The sequence below is a fragment of the Ambystoma mexicanum genome, chromosome 3p (genome assembly GCF_040938575.1).
Source record: "Ambystoma mexicanum isolate Mex_15411 chromosome 3p, UKY_AmexF1_1, whole genome shotgun sequence".
Classification (NCBI taxonomy): domain Eukaryota; kingdom Metazoa; phylum Chordata; class Amphibia; order Caudata; family Ambystomatidae; genus Ambystoma; species Ambystoma mexicanum.
The window spans coordinates 1,127,693,173-1,127,707,093 of record NC_090925.1 but is presented as its reverse complement, the minus strand read 5'-3'; the positions used below and the strand labels follow the sequence as shown (position 1 = coordinate 1,127,707,093).

General features: G+C 45.1%; 1 protein-coding gene across 4 annotated transcripts in view; it reads left to right on the top strand.

Moving 5' to 3' along the window:
* The window catches only part of P4HA2 (prolyl 4-hydroxylase subunit alpha 2), a 274,459-nt gene that overhangs the window by 183,901 nt on the left and 76,637 nt on the right, over positions 1–13,921 (top strand). For all 4 annotated transcript variants that reach the window (XM_069652510.1, XM_069652508.1, XM_069652512.1 and 1 more), the window contains exon 9: positions 11,886–11,956. In XM_069652510.1, coding sequence (XP_069508611.1) covers positions 11,886–11,956 — 71 coding nt within the window. The remainder of the gene's footprint in view (positions 1–11,885; positions 11,957–13,921) is intronic.

Below are 13,921 nucleotides of genomic sequence, written 5' to 3'. Positions count from 1 at the left end.
CTTCCAAATAAAATGATACATTGTTTCAAATGGCTAAAGTTATTTGCATTTTGGGAGTTTGTGTAGATTTTTTAGATTTACAATGAAATGAGGGCTAGTTTATTGTGAAATCCTATTAAATTCATTGTTATTGGTATTCATTCCTATGTGGCCCTCTGGTGCCCTGAGGTAGGACCCACCCATTTAAGTGCTCCCCTTCAGCACTACTTTCTCTTTGTGCTCCCTTCTCCCCAACTGCTTTGCGCCACCCCCTGTGTGCTTGTGCTCCTTTAGATCTCTGTGTACCATTTCTACATCTTGCGGTATGGGCACTTGTGAAATTGCTGTTTTAAATGTGTTGGCCTCTTATTGACCGACATGTTAAAAAAAAATAAAAAAAAAAAAAAAAAAAATCCAGTTTCTCACAGAACAGTTTATTGGTAGATTTCCAGGAAATCCCATTTGCAGTGCAAGTTGCTCCAGTTTGACTTAGTTAAGAGGATGAACATAGAAAGTGCATCTAGGAGTCGCTACACTATCAAATTGGTGCTGATTTTTGTGAAATGCTTTATCGTACCTTGGGTGAAATAACTTTATAGTTAATATTGTCACCAAACTTGTAAATTAATCAAAATGTAGTCAAATATTGACAATGTTGGTGTCCAGTTACCACTCTCTAGCAAAGGGCAGAAGGTGCCATACCAAGGATGAGGTGCAAGGCAAGGCCTGCATTATTGAGGCGTTAGTATTGCTGTCCTTCCATTTTCAATTGTACCTTGGGAATAGAGTACAGTTCTACCTCGGCAATTTGTGTTTTGCAGCTGCTAATTTAGAGCAAAGTGTTTTATGTTTTCTGTAAATTTTAAGCCTTATTTATCTTATGACATGAATGGGAGGCGAAGTGAAAATAGACAGCTTTTCAAGGAGCATTCAAAACTAGTCTGAGGGAGTACAGTGCCCTCAACTAGCCATGCCAGGCTGGTATATTCCTTTCAGTCCTCGTTTTTATTTGCTTTCTTTGATCCTTACTACTACATTTACAGTGATCAAAGCGAAAGTAAAATTACCAAAGAAAAACGTCAGAAATGGAAGGGCTACACGTGCTGGCGTGAACAAGTGGCGAGCTCTGTACGCAATAGCCATTAGTATTCACGCCTGCTGATTGATTGCCCAACATCCCCCACAGGGGCGGGGGCGGTGGGGGAGAGCAAGCCCTTTAACCGTCTTTCTCTTGTATTGGCATGGCTGAAATTTTGAGCGCAGAAAGAAAAAGTAAGCCAAATATTAACTTGTTATATCAAAATCAGAGCTGTACATGCAATCCTGCTTCATTTCTACATAGAAGCATGCAACCACACATGTGAACAGTATGCGCAAAAACCCAAACCTTGATGCACCAACCAACATCCCATCTACATATCTACCCAATTTCCAACAACTCCTCCCTCGTTTCTTTTCCCTCTCTCTCCCCCCCTTCTCTCTCTCGTTTCTTCCAAGAGCCCTCATAAAGGGTCGTTTTCAACTGCCCTTTTATACTTCACCCTAACTTTCCAGATGGTCTGAAAGCATCAAATGCTAAAACAAAATGACTTTTGTCGCCTTCTGGGTCAGAAATGTGTGTTTCTAGCTGGTCATTTTTCTTAACTCATTCCATTGGCACCATGTTTTCTCAGGTACCATAACATAGTGCTTGTGTCCTTCAAGGTTTTAATTTTACACCAACCCTAAAATTAAGTCATTTTCTTACCAGCACAACAAATAAGCAGCGTGGCATTGTTTGAGTTACAATAATTATTTTTTTTGTTTGAGTGAACATTTTCCCTTCTTGATCAAACTGTTGAAGCCAATACATTGTCCATGTGCACACATGGGGTTTATTTTACTACGGCTTTCTTCTATCTGTAACTCGTTGCAGTCACTCCAATCTTAGCAGCTCTGCCCTACCATTAACACTCGCATAATTAGCTTGAAAAATACACTCGCATAATTAGCTTGAAAAATACTTTTCTTCTTCAAAATTAGATGTGAGTGGCAGCAGTGAAAAGACTCAGCCCCGGAACTGCCTTACTTCAAAATTGTCGAGCGCAACATGTGCAAAAATATACATGTTCATTTGGTGGTAGGCTGCTTTGAACAGCTGAACCAACATTGGTATATATTGCCCACAGACTTCGGCTGTAAAGAAACCAAACAAAAGTCCTGATCATAGGGTTGTTTTATTTTAAGGTAATAACGCCTTATTATATGTCTGTGCCAGCATTTTACTGTAATTTTCTCCTACCCTCTTTTTTTATCTGACCTTTTATATAGTAATTGTGATTGCAGACTTAAATATACTTTGCGATCTGTAATTATCAGACGAAAAAAGAAAGGCTTTTATGAAGTCTGATATGCAATGTTTAAGTGAGCAGGTAGTCAAAACCATCTTTTTGGGAAGATGTTCCCATGTGTAGCCCGTGACCGTGCTAGTAGGGGCTGCATGCTTGTCCCCTACGGGAACGTGTGTGTGTGTGTGTGTGTGTGTGTGTGTGTGTGCACGCGCGCAAGCAGGGAGAGAGACTTATCCAGGAAGGGGCTGCGGGGGAGGGGGGGGTGATGCTGCTATCGCCCCCTGCTACTCCAGGGCCTAAATCTATCAAATTGCGTCGGGCTGCCCATGGGGAGCCACCAGAGACTAAGCCGGAGGGGTGATGCTTCTGATGCTAGGGGCAGCACGGCCGTGAAGGCTGTCTGCCTGCCCCGGGGGCCGAATCAGATGGGCCCAGCAGTATCCAGGGCCCAGACAGCATGCCAGATGCTGCCTGGGCCAACGAAGAGCATCCAGCCCAGACTACATGTGGTGGGGGGGGGGGGTTGGGCTTGGGGCACAGACCAGGCTGCTCAGCCGTGCCTTGACGACCCACCTCGTGGCCTAGAAAGGCAGGCCCTTAACAAAAAAAAAAGTCCTTTTGGGCTGCATATGCCAGTCACAGCCCGGGAGGTGAAGTTAGGAGAAGCCGCCCACTCCGCCCAGAAGGCTGAAGCAAAAGCCCTGGATTGGCCTCGCCGGCCATCCCCGGTGAAATGGAGGAAGGAGTAAGTCCCAAGAGGCTCCATTGGGCAACCCGGGTGTGGATGGAAAAGCCCTGAGTCGCCCAGTGGAGCAGCCCGGGTGAAGCTCCAAGGCCCACTCCCTGTGTCTCCTGACACATTACTGAGGGGGTGGGCTGAGAACAGGTGCAGCAGTGAGAGCAGGTGGGCCTCCCAGCCAACAGAGCCAACCTCGAAGATTCTAAAGGGCTGCTGGCCGTGGTGGTAACTACTAGTGGCCCACCCAGGATATTTTCGAAGAGCGTGAGCTGCGCAGTGAGTGCTGGTGGCTTCATGTGGCGGACGATGCCACTTTGAAGAGAAAAGATCCCCATCATCCATTCGCAGAGTACAGGCCCCGTACAGCTATCGGACAGCTACGAGCCAACAATTTTATTTAGCAGATGCATTGCCCCTCCCTATCCAGTGGACTGGCAGGTGGGGGAGGGGGGTTCAAGGGGAACTGCCCCTGCTCCGGGAAGGGAAGAGTACACGCTTGCGTGGACCAGGGCTGGGATACAAGGGTTAAACATGCCTTTTGAACCACCTTTTTTATTGGGGTTATGACTGTGCAGCTATCTTTGCAACTTCTCTGCTCCTGACAGTGGGCCTCATCACGAGTTGGGCCTTAACGCCAGTGCTATTACCGCCGGCGCTATTAGCCCTACCACCAAACCCCCTGGCGCTATTAGCGCCAGATCACGGGTTTGGCGGAACGGTTAATGCCCATTCCCCATTGGGCCCAATGGGGAAAATGTGTGCTATTACCGCCGTTGAATTTCCTGCCGCCGGTAATAGCACCGAAAATCGGCAAATTTGTTGCGGATTACCCCCCAGCTCAGAGCTGGGGGGAAATCCACCAATACCATGATCTGGCGGACCCTTAAATGCGGCGCTAATGGCGCTACCGCCGTATTTAAGGGTTACCGCTAGACTCATGATGAGGCCCAGTGTCTTACTCACTTGGGAAAACCTCATATGTCTGGCCTCCTGGAGTTTCTCTCCTTTGATTGCAAAAGCGGGTTAGCTGGCAGCTGTTAATGGATGTAGCAATTCAAGTAGAATGCAAAGCTTGAACCATTGGAATAGATGGGTTTGATGAAGTAGCACATTCTTGGAGAAAAGAACTTCAGTGCTATTTATTGTACATGAACCGGTAGCAAAGTACATGTTTCCAGTTCTTTCTCAGTCAACAAAAAACGTTGCTTTAGAAATTGTTTATGGAGTGAACCTATGGCAGCAGTTCAGGGCGAGGAAAAAATGTGCAAGAAAAACAATAATTGGGCTTCAAGGGAAGGCATGAGAAACCTTCATTTTTTTTGGAGCCAGAAGCAATGAGCTGTTCTTTGTGGTGCCACGCACACAGCTCTGTTATGTGTAGTCACCAGGGCAACACGTAAGCACAAAAGCAACCACATGGGAAGCTAAACTCAGTAACACAGACTAGGTGCAGAGTTGGCAAAACCAAATGACACCCCTGGAAATCGTCACTGTACAAGAATAGTAGTAATTTTCAGTAATGGGTAATCATCTCTGTACGGTGAACTGTGCTTGCACTCTTTCTTAAATCCTGATCCAGCCCTCCATCACACTACATATTTCCCCTATTTTATGTGCCATGATCTTCAGCTTAATCTTTCTTTTAATTTGTAACAAGGAATCAACAGAGCACACCCGAGTAATCAGTGATGTTTACATGTTTTTATTGATAACAATATGGTGTGGCAAGGCCAGTACCATGGGATAGGTACCCCCATCAGCCAGGGACCAGAGGCCTAACTAGAGCCAGTCCTACAATTCCTGCCCTTCCCCCGGACCCCCTTGAGCCAGCCTGTTTTTAAGCAGGTCCCCTTTTGTCTCCTGCAATGCACCTCAACACGATTCTTGCCAGTTTTTTAAAATCTTTTCCAGAGACCAAGCATCAGAGTGTGAAACCAATGGAAAGCATCTAAGGGAGCCCAGGTCCAGCACCTTACACAAGCAACAGAGCGCCCACAACCCTACCACCAACAAACAGTTCACCACCTCCAGAGATGCATTGCAGGCAGAGGACAAGCTGTGGCAAGATCGGCTGCAAGACGCCGCTGAGTGATTGCGGCAAGCAGATCCATCCACCATTGGCTACCCTAGTTCACCAGGGACTTGTGCGTAGAAAACAAAATCCATACCACCATAAGATTTACCTTATGGGGACCCAGAATGTAGCGCCCCTAACACAAACAAGGACACTGGACTTCAAGGGATGCCATTGCTTTTCAGCGGTGGGCATGTGCAACGGAAGTGGCGGCGCTTGGTCTGCTACTTCTAATTTTGCCTGATGTCTCACTGTCCCAGGTGGGGAATCGGGACCAGATTGGCTATTGATAGAAGCAATACACAGAGGGGGGGATCACAGAAAGCAGGAAGTGTGAGATAGTACGGTGAGGTCAAAGGAGGATGAGGAGGAGGAGGAGGAGGAGGAGGAGGCTGCTGCTGACCAAGAGACCATTAAGAGGGAGGAATGAGCAGTGGAGTGTAGAGGCAATTTCTGGAGAAGGTGAGGAATTCTCTAGTGAGTAAAAGTGGTACTACAGTGTGCATGTTATTATGGCTAGTTTGGTTTGAAGAGTTATTGTAAGGAGTGATTGTAAAGTGTTTGTACTCGGTGAAAGGAAGGTGTCTGAGTAGTGGTTGAAGGGAGTAGTGGAAGAAAGTGTAGGAGGAGGTTGTAGTGTGCAGGAGGGGGGGAAGTAGTCTGGGGGTAGTGGTGTGTGGTAGGGAGTAGTAGAGCAGAGGGGAGTATTTTATCAAACGACATCCAATCTGGAAATTCAAAAAATTACATATAGCTGAAGCACGTGAGGCATGCTAAATTTAATTATAATTTCTAATTGGACAAATTAACAAGGGGGTCCTGGTAGTCTCTCTGCCAGACATTAGTCCTGGTTACGAGAGACTTACCCAGAGTTTTTAGCTCACTATCTTTCACAGAGGAGAAATAATGTATTCTCTCAGGTCCTTGTACCTTCCTACATCCCTTCCTCTATCCTAAAATGAGCCTGGTGCTCAGCCATTGCTACCAACATACTTGTGTGGTTCAGGCCTATAGTAATAGTTGGAACACTGTGCCCCAAGTGTGAGTCTTCTGAAGTCCTACCTTTGGTGGACTTTTGAGAAACTCCCGAACACAAGGCCTAGACCTTCGACATTGCAGTGAGAAGTGGGTACAAGAGGAGTAGAAAGAAGTGCAAGATAGGGGAGGTGAGATTCAGCATGCTAGTGAGAGAAGGTGGTCTGCCTTAGGTCCATCGCATCTAGATGAAGGCAGTTAGACAGGAGAGGTCAACCATCTGTATCTTTTAACCTTGGGTGATGGACACCTGTGTTTGGGAGGAGGTGCAAATCAAGACGAGGTAGAGAGAGGGAGGGATGACCATAGGGCCCACAAAACATCAATAAAACCCTTGCACTGCCTCTGAGACTGGGCGGGATTGATGTGCCATCTCTGTCAATTGGTAGGGATACGTCCTGTGGGTTCTCGGGAAGGGACACTGAACAATAAAGGATACTTTGGAAAAGGCGCATGGAGGGATCAAGACAGTGACCCAAGGGCCTATCTATCGGAATCTGGAGTTTACCCAAGTTCCTCAATCTTGTATACAGTGGCAGGGATATTGTGCCCAGCCCGCTTCTTGATTCAAACCTACAAGTGGCAATTCTGATCACATCGAAGGGTAATGTTGTAGTGGTATGTGCATACTTTTAATATTAATGCCATACTATTTTATGCATGGCTTGGACATACTTCATTCTGATCAATCTGAGTGGGTGACGGGTGTCCTTGAAAAGACGCTGTGCTGCGTGGTGGTTTTTGCCCATGAAATGTATGCTGCATAGAAAATTAAGTTGCCTTTCATGGATACATTTCCGGCAAATTACCAGCATGTCGTCATCTTTTTCATTATATTAGGATGGATTTCTTAAGTACAAGGCCTGTTGGTGAGAATGCAGAAGTAAACCACAGCTCATGTGTGTTCTGAGCCCAGATGTGCACCGTAGAGGATGGGGAGTAACACAGCAAAAGCACAATAACAGACTATGGAGGTGCATATGCAGAGGTAAGATGCATAGGCCACGCAGTAAGCTCATAACACAGACGTGTTCCAGATGAGAATAGATGTGGCAAAGGCTGACTCTCTGCACACAGCGCACGTGCAATCTTGGATTTGCTGTTGTGTACTGGGGAGGATATATGGCCTGCAGAAGACACCAGTGCTCCATTATCCAAAACAGTGTCAAGCAGGTTGGTGTTTAGCGGTCTACTTTGTAGTGTTCGTTGTGGCACCTAGCTGTATCAGCAGACCAGAAACAAAAAACATTTTCTGAAAATGCTCTGTATACTTTGAGATGAGCAAATTGCCCTACAACCTCTCCTGTTCAAGGCATGTTTGCACCGGATGGCCTTTGCCGCAGAGACTGCCGCCTGGGGAGCAATAACAGTGAAGGTTAAAACTAGCTCAAACACAGCATGTACCTTTGAATACATGAAGAAAGCATGGTATGAAATCCCCCGGGCATGCATGAGAAAAATATCTCCAGGCCAAGGAGCATGCTCATGAACACTGGGGGAGGATCCCCATGCAATCCTTATTCTACAGCAGTCGCCAACAGTGTTGCTCTTATGAATGGCGGAAGCTTAGAAGGAGTTGGAGGATTGAGCACCTTGGAAGATTCGTTGAAAAGTCACTGAAATGACTTCCGACTTATGTAATGTGCAGTTAGAACAATGTATGAACAGCCTTTTTGAGTGTCGTATGTGTAGCTGTCTTTATTGGTACCGAGAAGTGAAGCAGTGAGCTCACAAGTCATTTGCCTCCATCACATATTGAATGAGACCATGTGAGGCACTTCTACTTTGACAGACTATACTGCTCACAGCATTTTCATAGAAGTAGCGTTTCACACAATGAGAAATCCCAGTACAATTCTACATCCCACTACAGCATGTTGGAAGTATTATAGCACTGCCAACATCTCGGTAGTAGGCCAATTAAGCAGCATTTCATATATTACACTGTTAATGAGCAAATACAAAGGGGTGTGTCAATAGGGTATGGGGACCCCTCTCAACCTAGGGCAGGGGTCTACCAGGTTGTTTACCACAGTCAGTCCTGACCCAGAGGCGGGGAGTGGGAGCTTGGAGGGCCCTAGTCTCTGTCCCTTCTATCTTTGGCTGGCTGCAAATTCCACTGCAAATCGCCTCATACCGGTGTGCACAATGCTGCCCAGTCTTTCTCCCGCAGAACTACAGCTACCAAAAGTCCTTGCAGCAAATACCTGACTTCAGCTCTCACCACGGAGAGGGGTGGCAGAGAACGAGGAAGCAACAGAAAACCACACCAGTTAAACCAGAAATTGGGAAGCTCCATCCAACACGGAAACAAATTGAAAAGAGACTGTGTTCATAGTATGCTGACATTACAAAGAGCCAGCGGACCCGCATATGAAAAAAATGCAGGGTTTAAGCCAGTTAACAGGGAATCTAAGGGTTACTGTGGGTTGTTTGGGTGCAGTCCAGGGAGGAGAAGGTGGACCAAGAGACCAGTTGGAGGAAGCAGGGTGCAGCAGAGTGTTGAACACTTGGAGAGAGCAAGTGCAAGGTGAGTTATTGGTTGGTGAGAACAAGTGGCACTTGAGTATGAGAGTGCGTGTAAGGTGGGTGGGTGAGTGAGACTTGGTGAGAACGTAGGGGTATAAGTATGTGGGAGTGAGTGAATAAGGTTAATGAGAGAGTGAAAGGAGGGTGACTGGGAAAGGTGGTGTGGGTGGAATACATTGTAGAGTGTAGTGGGAGGAGAGTGTAATGGAGAGTAGTGCAGCGAGAGTGGAGAGTAGTGGGAGGAGATGGTGTAATAGGAGAGAGTAATGGGGAGTAGTAGAATAAAGTTGAATGTGCTGAGGGAGTAATCAAGAATAGATTGAAGGGTAGAGGTAAGAAGTAGAGGGAGAATATTGGAGGGGCAGAAGAGGAAAATGTAGAAGGGAGAGATAGTGGGAGCAGGATCCTGGAGCAGAGTAGGAGGAAGTGGCAGGCGTTGGAGAGAAGATTAGGGCATGGAACACAAGGTTGTAAGGGGGAACGATTAGTGGAGCCTGGGCAATTGGAAGGCATCTATTTCCAATTGTAAAGATTGTTTTGTGGGATACACCTGGGAATATAAGGGGGTTTGCCTTTAGACCTTCTTAATTAGTCTGCTGTAGATAGTCAGGGTTACCGGGCTCTAGTTTGTGATGCTTGTGCTAGGGAGGAAGGGGAAGGAGGGAGGAGAAGTGAGGAAGGTGAGGGAGGGAGGGAGAGGGGATGAGGGAGGGAGGGAAGAATGGGAGGGAGAGAGATCTCTGTATCTGAAATAAAGTCCTCAGCTTTCCTGGATCTGGCTTCCAACAGGCTTTTCACTTTCTATCCTTATCTGGGTCTAAAGCCCTCTGTTGACTTTCAGCTTTCTTTCCTTCTATGGTAAAACTCCTTCCTTGGGTTACTTTTCACTTCTTGCAATCTGTCCCATAGCCCTTTCCATGCCACCTATAGCAGCCACCTGAACTCTTTTGTAGACCCTTTTACTGAAGCGATTGCCCAATAATGGCTGGATTGGTTATTGCTCTTCTTCCCTGTATGTGATGGGTTATCCCCATTGTTCTCTGACAAGTGCTCCTTGATTGGCTGCTTGCTAATTATCCTTCAGTAATTGGTACGTATAACCGGGTTAAGCAGCCGCTGCCAAGGGTGTAAGGACCCAGTCTGCTAATTTGGGGTCATAGTGGGTGCAAAGCTGCCCTCTGTCGTCCTGTGGTTCCACTAATATGGACCATTGTGTCTTTCCCCTGCTGCCAGCACTGATCTGCCTACTGCTCTCCTGCTGATGTTCTGATGAACAGTGGCTGTGCTCCTCAGAACCCCCCCTCCCCCACATCCGCCCCCTTTCTGCATATGGTTAGCGGGGAGACTTGTTTTGAATAGGATTCAGAGAGACATAATCCCCACAGAGACTCACATGTGAATGGGGTTGCTGAATTGGGGATCTCATTGCAGTAGTGTTGGGTTGGATGGAATTGCTGGCTTACTTGATTCTTTTTCTGGGATAGGACAGCAGCACACTTCCTAAGCCTAATGTTGACATTGAGGGACTCTGGATTGTAATCTACCACGGTTGTTGCCCCTGTTAAACGAGAGACCAGGACTACAAACTGTTGGGGCCATTTCACATAGGTGGGACAGTGACCGTAATCTTCCCCCTGCCCCAATGCATGTTACATTGTAGGGTTGGGTCTGTGCATGGTCTCCTTTCCAGTCACTGATACATATGAAGGTCTATGGAAAGTATTCCAGGGGTTCTGGCGATTCAGTTATTACTTCAAAGTAGCTCTTGACATCGCGAGTGGGAATCCCTGGTTCCCACACCTCCTGTTTCGAGATTGTGAGCTTGCTGCATATGAACCTGTTTTTATATAATTCCTGTAAGTGAAGTTGAGTTGATCTTTTATTTTTAACAGTAAATGTATAGCTCTCCAAATTTCAACCCCAATTTCTGGACCCCTCTCCACCCCCACACCCCTGAGAGTTTTAAAATGGAGCTTAACTTAATTCAGACCATGCAAGCAACGCAACCTGGCCTGCAGCACAATACTGTGAAAGGTCACAGAAAACAACATGGGTAATGTCTCCCGCGTTGCGTCCCCTGCTGAGGGCCATTTCCATAACTTCATCTTTCTTTCGCAAATAAGTAAATGTCATCGTTTGTGGTTTCTTTGGTATATGTAGCCCATACACTCTAAGTATTGGTGCATCTGTTAGCCTCAGAGTGAATGCCCTCATCAAGGACCCCACACACTAAAAGAGTAGTTGTTACTTCTGGTGTGGACATAAAGGTATACATGAGTGGCTTGGTTTAAAATGGCATTGAACTGGAGCGATTGAGGTAAGAGTGGTCTCTTTCTATGTTAAAGAAATCACCCTCAAGTGTTCCAACAATATTTGTCAAGGTCCACAAAGAAGATAATTTTGTATTCTTAATCCACGCTTTTTGATTTGCAAGCTGGATTTGATTTGTGTATTTTGTTAGGTGAAGACAATATGTCACATGCAAGTGTGGATTTTTTAACAAAACTCTAACCAACACAATGGATGTTGTGCTGCTAACCATTACCATGCTCAATGGAGGTTTTGATTGTGTGTGGTTATTGGAAAAATCTTTAGATTAAATGTTTTAGGATCTCCTCTGTGAATTCTTATTATTGATACAAAGGCGCCGTACTCCCAATTATTTTTTTTGTCCCCCCTTCCATGCAGAGGGACTCATCAGATAACAATGATCAGTGCACATGCGATGGATACACAAGGGAGGATAGTAAACGTGCATATGTGACTTTCAGTGTTGCATCTGAAATCTTCCCCATACTGTAATTTACTGTTATGCAGGTGGTAGGGATTTTTTATACTCCCCATAACTTTGATGGTGTATGCCAAACATTCTTGGATGCCAGACTGTACCACAGTGATGATCCCTAATTAGGCTTATATGTGTATGTGGTTGTCTTCATCCTTGAGAGCCTGTCTTGGGTTGCTAATGACAATTTTGTTTGAGCAAAAATGTTTGCTTTCCCACTACTTTGCATGCCCGCAATGCATTGCTCAGTGGCTGCTCGGTGGCTCTGAACTGGAAGTGAACTTCTAGGGATGACTACTGAGCTGTGCTGTGTCACACGTGGCTTGTTAGCTGAAATGTCCAATTACATTTGAACAATCCAGTCAAAGATTTCCTTTATTCTCAATATGTTCTGACTGTTTTCTCTTGACACAGTTGGCACGAGCCACAGTCCGTGACCCTAAAACAGGTGTGCTAACAGTGGCCAACTACAGGGTTTCCAAAAGGTAAGATGGCTGTATGTTCTACATAGCTGTCCTCCACTTGTCAGAAAAACCTCCTGGAATGGCTCAAGTTTGCATGATGGTGTGCTAATATGTATTTCCGTTTGGCTGCATGCCTTCACGTTTTAACCCCATTTAGGCTAAGTGCATCCGCATCTGGGAATACTATTGTTAGTTTGGAGGGGGTGCCTTGCTGCTTTTGCCTCTTTGTGTACCATAATCTAGGAATGGGCATGTAAATACTAACAAGTGGAATGCTTTCCTGAACACTCACTTATTCTTGTAAATATGTATCATCTTGTTTTCTTTCTTGTCAACATTGGACATAAATGATTTCCTTGAATTGCTATTACACCGTAATATCTGTTTAAATTGATTCTTTTTTAATGGTACCTTTCAACAAGTAATGAAAAACAATTTGCTCACGATTTATCTTCAAAACAGGCTGCAGCTATTTATTTGGATTTTTATAAACCTTAAGCCAAATCCTCATTGATTTGAGACATGTACAGGAACACAGGATTGGTTCAGTTTAGTGCGACTCTTGGGCCCGCTACTAGTAGCATAGAATAACATAGCAATATACAGGTGTATCAAAGTAATAGATGAACACATTGAAGTACATCACTACACATTTGAAACACTTCTCAGGGACAACACTCGCTAGGTTTTGGTCAGGTTATGATAAAACTGTGGAAGTAGTAACATAACATAGCTGCAATTTTCAAAAGCTTATGGTTTAACGGTGCATGCACGTGAAGCTGCAATTAAATAAAAAATCAGTCGAGGCTAGAAGTATAATTTGTGAATTAGATGCGAAATAAAGGAGGAATACATAAGGCCAAATAATGAGAAGCATTTACTAGACTTAGTATAATTTATGCCCTGATGAAGAGCTTGTAGCTCAAAACAAGTGCTTGCAAATGAGACCAAAGACATACATTGATTATACTGACAGAATAGAATTAAAAAATGTCTTGGAATATAATATCCTCTTTCATCGTCTGGATCCTTACCGATTTTGAGGTGATGCCCTTTTGCCCCACCTGTTTCTCAGTTGGTTGGGGGGGTACCTGGTCAGTCCTTACAGCTATCGGGGAATGTGTTGCCCTTTATTTTTTCACCTTTATTGTTACACTTTATCTTTTTTTGTTTTTGTGATGTGTACTGAAGAGGCTGGTAGCCATGATCTGATTTTAAAAATATTTCACCTGTTTGCACCCACCTTTGTTTTTTTTACTGTGCTAATGCCTTTTTGAGTGCCATATGCTCGACATGGCTGTTCCTCCCGGTACAAGCCCTGTTCTTTGTGCCATTTTCCTTTTTTTTGGCAATCCTCCTCCTTATTTTGGTCAGAAATTGCTAAATAAGGGCATACATGTTCGTGGCCGTCCACCTCTGGACAGTGGTGTATGTGAGTGAAGGTGTGTAGGATTAAACTGGGGTTATGTACTACCTCCTCCCAATCCATATTTCAGCCAGGTTATATCTTGTTATGCACAATGTGAGTTCTCCAGGGACCTCTGCATGAGTCTGCCCTTACTGTTGCTGTAAGCCGCGAACAAGCAGCTTGTGATCCACCTACAGCAAGGTCTACTGTGCGGCTCCTTGTCTGCACATATTCCCTGTCCCATGGTGTCTGTGTTGACGGTTGTCAGAGCCTGTAGGTCAAGTTGCTTTCTCGTTATGCCCCCAAACCTATTGACGTGCATTGAACGTAAAACCCTTAAGTTAAAAGTAGTTTCCTTACCGGACCAAAGATAGTGAAGCCTGGGTGAGTACTCCTTTCCTTTCTTAAGTAATCTAGGACATGTGGCCTGGTAACAAAAACAAGAATATGCTTGATAAGAGCACAAGCATTGTTATAATGTAATAAGATATAATAGCTATTTTATGGCCTTTAAAGTTTTATTTCCCCTCACTTCTTACCCATTTACAGTATATATGTATATAATTAACTGTGTTGCA